This window comes from Cygnus olor, chromosome 3, assembly GCF_009769625.2.
Source record: "Cygnus olor isolate bCygOlo1 chromosome 3, bCygOlo1.pri.v2, whole genome shotgun sequence".
Classification (NCBI taxonomy): Eukaryota; Metazoa; Chordata; class Aves; order Anseriformes; family Anatidae; genus Cygnus; species Cygnus olor.
The window spans coordinates 80,907,970-80,921,288 of NC_049171.1; the positions used below are offsets into that span (position 1 = coordinate 80,907,970).

At 40.9% G+C, this 13,319-nt stretch overlaps 1 protein-coding gene across 1 annotated transcript in view; it reads left to right on the top strand.

Annotated features, from left to right (window-relative positions):
* The first annotated feature begins 347 nt into the window (after positions 1-347).
* MTR (5-methyltetrahydrofolate-homocysteine methyltransferase) overlaps positions 348-13,319 on the top strand; it is a 48,259-nt gene continuing 35,287 nt past the window's right edge. The window contains 8 exon segments of the mRNA XM_040552382.1: positions 348-446; positions 4,623-4,834; positions 6,736-6,825; positions 7,696-7,765; positions 8,827-8,919; positions 9,011-9,117; positions 10,410-10,469; positions 10,829-10,923. Coding sequence (XP_040408316.1) covers positions 410-446; positions 4,623-4,834; positions 6,736-6,825; positions 7,696-7,765; positions 8,827-8,919; positions 9,011-9,117; positions 10,410-10,469; positions 10,829-10,923 — 764 coding nt within the window. The 5' untranslated portion in view covers positions 348-409.

Below are 13,319 nucleotides of genomic sequence, written 5' to 3' on the forward strand. Positions count from 1 at the left end.
GAATGGCCTCAAGTTGCTCCAGGGGTGGTTCAGGTTGGAAACGAGGAGACATTTCTTCTCAGAAAGAGCAGTCAGGCACTTAAACAGGTTGCCCATGGAGGTGGTGGGGTCACCGTCCTTGGGGGTGTTCAAGGAAAGGTTGGACATGGTGCTTAGTGACATGGTTTAGCGGGGTGATATTGGCAGAAGTGCGATGGTTGGACCAGATGATCTTAGAGGTCGTTTCCAACCCTCATGACTCTGTGATTCTTTTGAAACGTGAGTCGCACGCGACGGACCGGCGTAGAGGAGGTTAGGGAATACAACGGCCATAACGTCGGCGCCGCGCGCTTCCTGCGGGCGCTCGGGGCGGGGTTGGCGCTGGCAGGGGGGTGACGCCGGGCGGCGCCGGGGCCGTCCCCGAGGCAAGATGGCGCCCCCCAGGCAGGCGGGCGCGGAGCCGACGGGTAACGGCAGCGAGCGGTGGGGCGGAGGAGGAGGAGGAGGAGGAGGAGGAGGAGGAGGAGGAGGGAGGGGAGCAGTGGCGGGGTGGGTGAGGGCCTCACCCGGCCCCGCTCAGCGGCAGGGCATGACGCAGAGCCCGAGCACGCTGCTCCCGGGGCCGGGCTGTGTTTCCGCGGCCACGTTATCAGTTATAAAAGCGTTCATCTGGTTGCTGCGGGAGGCCTGGGTGGTCTTCAAGAGAAGTGACACTAAAGAAAATATTGGTAGGGGGCAGCGAGGTCCCTAAGATCTAATACTGGTCTGTTTGGACGGGCAGGGTAACGCAGCTTGGCGAGGATGCTGCTGAGGGCCTGCCTGCCGCCTGTTGCTGTGATTCGTGAAACTTTTAATGCTGCCAGAGAGCATCCAGCCGAACAAGATTTAATTAAACAGCAAGAATTGATCTGGTTATCGTCAGCTGTCTTTGACAGGTTGATAGCAGGAGCATCCTTTATAGCTGCTGTTACTCCTGCTTGATTTTATACTGCCCGCTATTTTTTTCTGAATGATGGAGAAAGTGGAGAAAATGGGATATTATAAGTGCCTGTAGCTTTTTGTTGTACCTCATTTTGTGTTCTTTCACAAGAATGTGGTGAAAGTGCTGTAATAGCATTGCAGCTTGGTTGATCCTTTATTAAAGGCTTTGGAAGCAGTTTGTAATCCTTTATTCCTTTCCAGGGCCTTATATGACCAGATGATTTTATACTAATAAACTTTGAATAGAAGTGCATAAATAATAAACAAAAACAAACAAACAAAAAAAACACCTTTTGAGAATGCTGGCAAGCATCAGAAAACATTTTTTTAAACAAATTGCAAGCTTTGAAGTCCTGTTTCTTATGGGAAGGAGATCATATATTTATCCCTTGGTATATGCATTAATGGTTGGATTGGGAGGAGGAAATGGATATACTTTTTTTTTTTTTTTTCCTCTGGCTGTTGAGCTGCCACATTGTGAAAATGGTAGGCCGCAACTGGGCAGAGTTTATGGTTGTAGAACGGCTGTAAGGGTGGACAGCTGTACCAGAGGAGCATGTTGAGTGCTGGGCCCAGTTACTTGTAACATCTAGAAGAGTTAAAAGTTGTTTTAGCTGATACCATTTCTCAACTACTAATTCCCCTGCTCATATGATCTCAATCCAGAGCATTTACTTTGGGGAAGTGAAGGAGGATATTAGGATTTTTTTTTGTTCTGCGTTCCATTTCAAAAAGGGTTCACTTTTGTTCTGTCGTGGTGTGATGTGCTAAACTAGTCCCAGCCCAAAAGCGCTCTATGGTAATATATTTAGTTTCAGTAGAGTGTAAAATCAGATTAATTTGTCCTGGGCCCTGTTACCACTGTTGTTTCGCTGCTATTTCTGTTAGAGCTATGGAGATGATTTTTCTCCTGGACGCATCTGAATGGAGGGGGGACCCTGTTTCCCAAGGCTCACCAGTGATCTTTATGAATTAATTTTTTATCAATTTCTGTCTAAGCAAGTTGAGGTAGGAGCAGGGCTTGTAAATAAAATAAACAAACAAACAAACAAAAGAGGCTGGCCTGATTTCCTCTGCTGAGGGATTTCTTCAAATATTTTTTTTCATGTATTATGTAGCAAACTCTTGCATCTTACCTCTTCTGGAGAGGGGAGTTAGGGGAGTCGAGTGCGGACTGAGAAGGGCAGTACTTGGTTTAGAAGCGCTGACTCCCAGCCCCTAGCCTTGCATTTCTCCCAGGGGCAGAGTTCAGTGCCTTCTAGCATGGCCTTATGAATTGTGCCTGCCTGATTTCTGAGCTCTCTGGATTTGTCTGCATTTCCAACTTGAAAATGGCTTTGTCAGCATGGCATGGCATGCCTTCAAGTGGTGTAGGCTTCCTAATGGAAGAAGAGTCACGTGCTACCCTTAGCAAGGATGGGGAAAATGGATTTTGATGGACATGGAGATGCACCATGCATTTATAAAGCAGTGTGCTTCTGGCACTGGCAGCCACTTTCATGATTCCCACCCCATTTCCTGCGGCCTCTCCAAGCCACTGCTGAAGAAGTACAGATTCTGAAAGCTGCTTCAGGATACAGCTCTCCCCATTGTCAGGAGCGGAGGTTACGCAGAAACCTGCTGTGTTGCTGTGGATGGGATGGGGCCCTGAAGTGATACTCGTCCAGTAGGTGAGCTGGAGAGAAAGCGAGGCAGGCTGCCCGAGGTGCAGGGTTTAACACCAAACAGATGGCTGTAGGTGCCTGTTCGCTTCCCGGTGTGGATGTGAGTGTGGGTGGGAAGTGAGTAAGTAGAAGGGGCACGAGCCTGCGGGAAGCAGGAGTGGTAGCAGGAGGACTCCGATGGCTTGGCTGTGGTGGTCTCCGTGCCACGTGGTGACCTCGGGGCTGCCTTAGACCTAGAGCCAGCTCTTGCCTATGTGTGCGCTCAACACCTGTGAGTTAACGCTTCACGTGAGTCTGCAGAGCAGGCATGCTTTAAGGGTCTTTAAGGCATGCATCTGGGTCTTTTGAAAAGCTTTAGCTCAAGGATTGATTTTATTTTCATGAATAATTTGCTTTAATACGAGGAGGTTTAAGCTCTTGTATAAGAACCCGCTGAGCCTGCCTGTTGATGCTAAAGCCCTCAACTTGAAATGAGGGTGACTTTGTTCATTTTTATTTTAATCTCCCTTCAAATGCTTCATACTTGTCATAGAGCAAATTTTATTTAGAAATTTTATTTGGTTTCTTTTGTTTGGGAGAGTAAATCTGATTGAGAGCTGTTCTTCCAGAGTGTTGATATAAATGTAACTTTGTAATACCTTACCTTAGGCCTCATCTTTTCTCCAGCATTATTATTATTATTATTATTTTTTATTTAATAATAATGATGTCAAAACAAATTGCATGGCATGGCAAGAATGCAGAAACAAAAAGTCAAATCAGTTAAGAAGTTCCCAATGATCATTAAGTACTTCTGTCTGTAAATTGTAATGATATATGAGGACATTTTTCTGCTTCATTTTTTTAAATTTTTTTTACAATTTGCATAACCAAAATGCAAAACAGGCATTTACTCAGTGAGTAAGCACAAGCTGAGTGAAGGTAAATGAAGAATACCACCTCACTCATCTACATGCTTGTAGAAAGATTACTGGAGGTCCACTCTTGTATACAGGTGTTTTGATAAAGAGGAGCTAATAAATTATTTTGCTCTATTCATATAAATGTGTCAGAGCTGATTCTATGTGCAGTCTAAAGAGGAAAAGTAGGATTATGTACTCTTGCTTTTTCAAGAGGGAGATATATTAGCCTTTTCATTTAATAGCTCGGATTATGGTTTTGGATTTTTGTTGGGTTGGGCTTTCATTTAGATCTTAAGGCACTGGAATACTGCATCTTCATTACTAAAAATACCTCTGGAATTTCTATTGTTTTCTACTTCAGTCTTTGTTAGACATGTCCTGTCCGGTATCTTATAATCAGCGCGTGATTTGCCAGATAAGTTCTATTCTGGCGTTTCTGCAGAGCAGGAGATCTTGCTGTGTTTGTGCAAAAGGGAGTAGTGCCTGGCTCTTACCTGGCAGTGTATCTTGGCATTTGGTCACTACTAGAAGTGCAAAATCATTATTTACTATCCTAAAGCTAGGAAGAGGTCCTATAGCTGTTTAGCGAACTTGGGACTCAGCTGAAGAATTGAGTTTGCTTGCTCAGTTTTTATTTACATATCATTGCTGTGTAGGCAATTAAAGTAGGATTTTTCCAAATGGAGTTCCCTAGTTTCTGGTTGGCACTTGCGTACCACTTGCAGTACAGTGTCTGGTACCAAGAGGTGGTTCTGCATCGTTGTTTGCATGTCATTCTAGTGGAAATTATCACACTTATCAGTGCTGGAAAGTAGTTCATATAAAGAGCTTTGTGTATGTCATGATACTCTTGTTTCTGCGGGTGAGTGTACTTAGGTAAAGGACCAATTGTGTCTAGTTCTATTTAGATGGGTGCAGCTGTTACCTGACACTATGTGGTTGGAGCTCTAGGTGAAGTAAACCAATTACTGTTTGATTTCAGTAGAGGATTAGTTACTTTATTATGTTTCTTAAATAGGAAGATCTCGGCTTGCTCAGGTATATAGACAGAGAATTTCAAAGCTGCTTAAATATTGGGTTTATTTTCTTATGGCAGATACCCAGAAAAGCATGGAAGATGAAATTGAATCAGTTCTGCAGGAGCGGATAATGATTTTGGATGGAGGCATGGGTACCATGATCCAGCAACATGCCCTGTCAGAAGAAGATTTCCGAGGGCATGAATTTAAAGACCATTCCAAGCCTTTGAAAGGCAATAATGACCTTCTCAGCATAACTCGGCCTGACATAATCTGTGACATACACAAGGTAGGTGGTTCTGTCTGTCTCTTGACAAAAGGAATCAGAATTTGGTCTCTGCACTCCCCTCTTCTATTCCATGGGCTGCTGGCTCTCCTGACTCTGTTGGGGATAGGGAAGCAAATGCTAGGTAACCATGCGAAAAAGAGTGAACAGACTTGACTCTTCTGGTTCTGTGAGCACAGCATTCATGTCTTTGTTTCTTATGTCATCCAGGCAGTGTTCTTTTAATTTCCTTTTTGATGTATGTCCCAATGCATTTCTATTAATTGTAGATTCTGACTTATTTCCTTATTCTTTTTTGTCCTCTTTAGCCAATAGCTACAATGCGTCTAAGTAGAACAAATCTGAGTTCTAGGTGCATTTTTCTGTAATTGTGTATTAAAGAGCTGTTAAGTGTGGCAGCCTGAAGCCTGCCTCCCCTTAGGGAATGAGTATGTGGGTTTCCTAATGAGAATATATGCTTCTGTGTTTTATTCCCTAGAACATTGATGTGTGGCCCAGAGAATAAAATAGTTTAGGGCTGATCATGAGGAATTTGCAAACAGATCTTATTATTTTCATATCTTCAATTAGATGTAAAAATAAACGAAATCTTGAAAAAAGGAACTCAAATCTTTTAGTTCTTGAGTTCCAGGTATTTCTAGGTTTTAACTGTAATAATGGGAACATTTGAATAGACTGCTACTTGTTGATATTCAGTTGAAGCCTTACGTATGTGTTTTTTTTTCCAGTCATTTATTTAAAAGATTTGTATTTCATTGTTTAGAGTAATAATCGGCTTACTTTTGTAAAACTTAGTATGTACTCTGTATTTTTATATTTACATTCTAACTGTCAGTCTCTGGATTTTAAAAAAGACAAGAGTTGAAATGAATCAGCATCTTCCACCTAAAAAAATTTTAGGAAGAGATATTTGTAGCTGGAATGCAATCCCTAGACTGTCCACTGAGCTGTAGTGATTGTGAACTTTGGAATTTGTGTAGGCTGCTGGGCTTGAACTGTTAATCTGATAAACTGGTTTAACAGCTGAATTTTACAGGTTTATTGGACTGATAGTTATGTGACTCGAGATCGAGTACATTAAGTCAAACTAACAGTAACCTGCTATCATCTGTCCAACGATGGCCAGTTGTACGTGCTTTGAAATAAAGGCTGCCAAATACTCAAAATGGCATTAACCACTTTTATATACCTTCTGTAATGCCTCAAATGTGTAAGTGTTTAACAAATGTGTGGAAGGATAATGTTTATGTCACTTGAGAGGTTATAAAATGCAGGCTAGAATATGCAAAAGTATTTCAGTTTGCATCAATTTCACTTTACTTCAGTGGGAAATCAGACAGCCAAACCGGAGCAGAACACTTAATTATTTTGTGAATCTGGGCCATTAGTTAAAGTTTAAATGTGATCCATGCAAAACACAATTCTTCTAAGCTTGCGTTCTGTCCCAGTGTGCTCTTGTGCTATACAACTCCCTTTATAATATATACACTTTGTAATTCTCTGTTGTTGTTTAACTCCTGCCTTATTCTGAGTCTGTCCACAGCAGCCCTTGCTTGCTGATCCAATTGGACAACTCCCCACCATGTCCTGGTGTCAAAATCTGGAATGTGCTTCAGGTACTGAAGTCAGTGACAGAAGTAACTCAATAGATGTCACCTGTTAATAGAAAGTGTGGCTGACACTAAAACTCTAGAAGGTGGTTGTATGGAACACTTCTGTTGCTTTGATCTTGTGCCTTAAACTTTGAGTAAGGACTTCAGAACTTGATGTGCTTTGAATTAGGAGATGATTTGTGACATTTTTTTCAACTGAGTGAGACAAAATAATTGGGTTGCCTTTGTCTTCACTCCAAATCTCATTTCTGGAGGTCATGGAGATCTTTTTTTCTCTTTTATGTCTTGCAGGAATACTTGCTGTCAGGTGCTGACATCATTGAAACGAACACTTTCAGCAGCACCCGAGTTGCACAAGCTGACTATGGCCTCGAGCATTTGGTAAGAATTCTAAACTATTTACACATTAAAAAGTTACTAAAGATTTTTGTCTTAGCAGACGAGATTAACTTAGTCACAGGGTCTTTTGAGACTGTTTATTTACTGCATGCTGTTTCTCGAGCCAGGTGATAGGGTCATAGCTCATTTCTGCTGCAGCAGACAATAGAAGGAAGACAATTATGCTTGCTGTGTGTGACAGTTGTACCTCTTGTTGATGGAAGCACAGGCAATAATTGTCTGTCCTAGATTTTGTCTGAGCACTCGCAGAAGTTCTCAGTTCTGTTGTGCTTCAGTGCTTCCAGTGTACCAAGAGCCACAAAGGAAATGCTTTTTTTTTTTTTTTTGTCCTCGATGCTGTCTGTGTAGTTGGCTTTCTGGCCTGGAGGTCTGTCACAAGCAGAGTAGGATTGTGCTGGTGTTATGTAGAATTGCTTTCAAGTTCGCATTTATCATACCTACTCTGTGGTGAGTAGTGTTCTGAAAATTTGATGGGTTTGTGAAAGAAAATACTTGGAAATAAGCTACTTGAATAAAAAGTGAGTTTAAAAGTAGGTTAATTTTATCCTCAAAGTCCTGTTCTTCAGCTTCTGTTGACTCAGTAGGATTTAATTAGTACCTTACAGAATTAAATGTTCTGATTAGCAGCTTTAGGCTGAGGCATATGTGGGATGAGACCAGCCATGTAATGCTTTTGCCGAGATGTATAAAGCTGTTCCTTTTGAGGCTTTGTAATAGTACTTGTGTGTGTTTGTGCATCTTAGGAGCCTTCAGAGATAACTGCAGGCTTCTGAATGGAGGTGTTGTGTTTCTTTTAGGATGTGTTACACTGTATTGAACTCTCGGTTTGGTAACTTTCTGGTATTGTTCTAGGCATATCGATTAAACAGAGTCTCTGCACAGGTGGCCAGAAAAGCAGCAGATGATGTAACTGCTCAGACAGGTAAGCAATCTTTATTTTGATTTCTTGTTCAGTTGTGGTCTTGCTACAGTCTTTGAAATGTTGCTAACCAGAGGCAGGGACATAGCTTGCAGGTACGGAAACTCTTCATTTTAGGCATAGTAACAATTTTGTATCACTATTCATATCACAGTAATTTCAGCATGTTTGGAGGATCTGGTCCTTAGCACATTCTGCAGGATGGCTGTCCTGTGCCTGAGTGTTTTGGACTGCAAGTGAAAGACATCTTCCAGATATGTTTTAGAGAAGACAAATGCAGCAGGTTACAAGTTACTTAGGTTTGTAAGGTTCAACTCTTTGTACTACAGAATTAGGACAGCTGATTGTATGTGAATGTGGATTACCAATTACTCCTAGTGTAACTGGTTCAGCTTTATCTAAGAACTACTGGAAAATGCTTAGTGTCTGACCATCGCCTCTAAATGTTTGGTCTTCTACCTTCAGGGCTTCATGTGAAAGGATTATAGCTCATTTCTACTGCTCATTTCTACTCATTTCTCTTCTGCTGTCTTTACAAGACAAGGAATATCCTCTGTATATTATTACCAAATATATGAAACTGTATTTTGAGCTAGCCGTACTTCTGTCCAGATGAAAACCTTACTGTTGTGATTCATCATATGCAGTAAAAATGTAAGGTTTGAAATATTAATTTTATCTAGTGAAAAGTGCCAGGATAGTTCCATGCTGTGCATTTAAAGTAATTGAGTGAAGCTTCTGATGTTAGAGGCAAGTGTTAGTTTCAAAAATTGAGTTAATAGCTTGCAATTGCCTTTTTCATAGATGTTTGTCTCTCTCATAAGTATGCCTCAAACATCTTGTTGGATAGAATTAAAACAAAAAAGTCAGCTGTGCTGGGTAATCTTAGGTGGAAATCAACTCCCGTTTTGAGAACAGTTTGGTAGCTCTTAATCCCTGAATGATATGCATGTCTTGGTGTCATTGGAGGTTTTGTTTTTTTTTTTTCTTACATTGAAATGGCTGTCATCGTAAAACTTGGAAGTAAGGTGTATTTTTTTTTCTAACCTCATATGTTGGTACAGGAATTAGGAGATATGTTGCTGGAGCCATGGGGCCAACAAACAGGACACTTTCTGTGTCACCCTCTGTGGAGAGACCAGATTACAGGAACATAAGTAAGTATTGATAACCATTAAGTTCTTTAACTTAGGTGATAGATTGAAAGAGAGAGCTCCACATGAAGTTAACATCATTCCTGTTTTACAGCTTTTGATGAACTGGTTGAAGCCTATACGGAGCAAGCCAAAGGACTGTTGGATGGAGGAGCTGATATCATGTTAGTAGAAACCATATTTGATACAGCCAATGCCAAGGTGAGACTCTGGGAAAAAAAAAAATCAGTTATATAAGTATTTGGCATACCACCCTAAACAAGTTAAACATTGTATTTGAAAGAGGTATTAGCTACTGCTTATTAAATACGTGAAAAGACTCTTCAGTCAACAACTAACACATAGAAGATAAGGAAACAGTTTTAATTATCAAACAGCCTTTTCCAGAGTTTTCCTTTTGCCTTTTAGTGTTTACTGTTAATATCTTTCTGGCTGTCTGTGCCAGCTGTCCTCTTATTCCCAGAAGCTCTGCTGTATTGCAGAACATCTCCAAATGCATCTGATGTTTTTAATTTTCAGTGTAAGCATGTCTGTCCAAAGGATGCTTGTGGTGCACGCCAGAGAGGGAGTGTCCAGTGTATCTGATTGCAGGAGTGGGAGGGCTTGTGAGACAGTCCTGTTAAAATGTGTTTTTTTTTTTTTTTTTTGAGAGATCTCTAACACTCTGTCATCAACTTTAGAAAAGAAAAATTGGGAGGAGAAGATTAGAAGGATAAAATAGGCATAAAATATTGAAATATGCCAAAGTTCACCTGATTGTGATAACATTCTTATTTTTCTCAAAATTGCTCAGTGCAGTGATGGAGTTGTTAGGGGACTTAAAACTGTCTTGCAATTTTATGTGGAAAAGTCAGGCTGGATTTGCATATAGCATTTCTTCAAGCTTTCGCCACAGGCAGATTAACACATGCGGTGGCATGACTCATCCTTTGCAGCTTTAATCAGTCATCATGGAGTTTTGTCTAGGATCCTATAGGCTTAACATTGTGCTGAGGAAAGTTCATATTCACATGCAACATTCTTACCCAAAGGAGGCAGGAATTTTTCAGGACCTTCAAGGGTCCTGATAACAGTCCTTACTGTTAAAATTTGCGGTGGTTAAAATTCTTTGCAAACTGAATGTCTAGACGGATTCAGGAGCAGTGAATGTGTATAGTACACATAACCATGTTTGGGATGGGGGTTGTGGGGCAAACAGGAGGGAGAAGTACATGCTGATGTGATTTGGAGTTCAGAAAAGTGTTATTTGGTTACCCTGTGGTACTTCTTTTCTATTTGTTACCAAAATGTGTTTGAAAATCTAGAAGCTATTAGAGGTAAGAGGAAAACCCCTTGACTGTAGTGAGGTCTAGTAGTGTAGTGAGGCAATTTGGGGTAGCAAGTTGCATAAACATCCATAAAAAATAAGTAAAAAATAAATAAAAATAAACCCAGAGAAAAAAAAAAGAACCCCCCAAAACTGCTGTTTTTTTTTCCAACTTATTCTTCTTTAGGCAGCTCTTTTTGCACTCCACAAGTTGTTTGAGGAAGAATACGCTCCCCGACCCATATTTGTAAGTATATATTATTTAATATTTTACATGTACTTAAGCTAGATCTGTGAACCCGATGGAGATGGTAGTTTCGTAAGCCCTTTTGAAATTCAGCTTGAAATGAAAAAAATCAATGTCTTGGAAAAGTACTTTTTTCACAGTTTTGAATAGAGAAACGCTTATGTGTAGAGCTTTATGAAATCAGCCTTAGCTGTGTTCAGCTTACCGAAACTAAAGCCTAACTCTGCTTGAGTTTTGTCTCATCGCTTTGAGTGTACCACAGGTGCATTTGTTTTGATTTTTAGTAGTTCAGCCTGTAAATTCTTGCTTTTACTGTTAATTTAATTCTGTTCCCTTCTCCACGTTCATTTAATATTTAGGTTTCTGGAACCATTGTAGATAAGAGTGGGCGCACCCTCTCAGGCCAGACAGGAGAGGCATTTGTCATTAGTATTTCCCACAGTAAGCCACTTTGGTAAGGAAATGTATCTTTCTCTAGTAAGTAATTTGTAGAATGTGATTCTGTTTTATTTTAACTCCTTGTTCATGGCAAAATGGAAGTTACACTAACTGTGATCATGTTTAGTCACATGTATTGCTAATGTGTTCTCCTGTGGTTCCCCTAGCAGAAATTATGTTTCCAAAGAACTGAATTGTTTTAAAGCATTGCAGTAAAAATAGTTCTGGGGTTTTGTTTGCTATAGCCCTGAAATCACAAAGCATTTAAAAAAAAAATCTTAAACTGTAGTTTAACATATCATTAACATACATTAACATATAGTTTTACTATCTCAGCTTCTGCAAGGAGGTCATTCCTGGTGTGGGCAGGGCTTACATCCCTCTCTTAGAGGGAAGCGACGTCAGCTTAAAATGTTTCAGGGTGAATCGAAAGAGCAAATAATACGATTTCATCCCAGTGTTCTTTTTACTGAACTGTTACAAAATTGCATATATTTCCTGAGTGTTTTTCTCAAAGACGTGTATTGTTATTTTGAGAGATCATGATGCCTCCGTTTACTTGTGCTCTTTTCTGTAGAGTAGGGAGGAAAAAAAAAAGATACGTGAAAATGCATACTATAGCAGATTTTGGTCATTATGCAAGGTCTTGCCTGTTAATTTGAATACCATTCCCTATCTCTCTATTGTTTTGTGTCTCTATGCTCTTTTCTACTTCCTCCTTGCTTCCTTTTCCCCTCTTTATCACTTCTTACATGTTGTTTCTTTGAACACAAATTTACACTGGAAATAGATGTCTTTTTCCTAAAACATTTTAACTTAAAATATTTTATTTGCTGTTAGCTGTGCATACTAACATGCACATTGTGATGAGCCATTGTTTGTTTTTACAACAAAATTCTGGTGAAAATGCACAATCTGTCATCTCAGTAATACAAAAGAAGACTGCATTCACAGCTTTTCTGACTGCCCTTGAGGCTCCACTTTCCCAGACCAGACGGTGCTCCAGAAGTAACATATGGAGCCTCTTGGAACAGGGTGGTAGTTGACTCCTTCACACAGCATCACAGCCTAGTGATTTGTATTTGGCATGAGTCTGTCTCAGATAAGCTTGCTCGTAACTCTCTTCTCTCTGAAGTGGAGAGAAGGGCACTGGAGCAGAAATTAAGAATTTATTAAACCATATTTCATAAAAGCTATCTTATGTGTCTGAATGCTTAGGGCCTGTTTCTCATGTACATGAAGGCACTGTGGCACAGCACTGTGGCAGAAGGCTCTTAGTTGCGGGAGCAGATTGCATTTAATTGCTCCTGTTGCCAGATTGGTATAGAGTGACTTCAGGGTTGAGGAAAAAGCTGATCAGTAGTAGTATCCTAGGGATCATGTTATACTTGTTCCCTGGTTTCGATTAGGGTTTTGTATTTGCTGTTTAGGGTGGTGTGTTGTCCTTAAATCAGTTTGGTTTTGGGCCCACCTAAACCTAAAACATCTGTACTCTGCGTCCAGTTGATGGTAGTAGCTGAGAAACGTGTCAACTGTTCCTAGTAAATGCTGCAGGATGTGTGCGCAGCAGCTTTCTGCAAAGGATGCTCAGATATGGGATGGGTTTCCTTCGTGTTATTTCAGATCTGTGATTATTTCTACTGTGGTAGAGTTAAGAAGGCATATTTTGAATTCAGGTCGCTGATGTTGTGTTTGTTCAGGTCCCCAGAGCACTCTGCAGTCTCAGCTTTCACAGGATCGGATGCATGACTTATGTGAAGAAATGAGCAAGGGAGGGAGGCAGTGCTCAAGATGAAGTTGTGCTGGTTATTACATTAGGGCAGTAGTCACAGCATACAAGCAGGCTGGTTCAGGACCACAACCCAGCAAAGAAACCTATGCTGTTGGAAGAAGGGATTTCTGTATTGTTTGTTGCAGAAATGTGACTGTATGATACTCAAGGCCCTGGTCTTGGATCGTGCTGTGAGCCCTTCAGATTTCAAAGATTTGCCGTTCTGTCCCACAGATGAATCACCTAATGAATGACCCTAACAATTACAGGCCTGTCAGTCTCACGTCAGTGCCTCGTAAAATTATGGAGAGGATGATCCTTGAGGTTATTGAAGTGCACCTGGGGGACAATGCAGTCATTGGTCCCAGCCAACATGGGTTCATGAGGGGTAGGTCCTGCCTAACAAATTTGATTTCCTTTTATGGTAAGATCACCCATCTAGTCAATCAAGGGAAACCAGCTGATGGTGATCTTTTTGGACTTCAGCAAAGCTTTTGACACAGTTTCCCATAGGATCCTACTGGACAAAATGTCCAGCATACAGCTAAACAAAAACATCATACGATGGGTGAGCAATTGGCTGACGGGCAGGGCTCAAAGGGTTGTGGTAAATGGGGCCACATCTGGCTGGTGGACGGTCA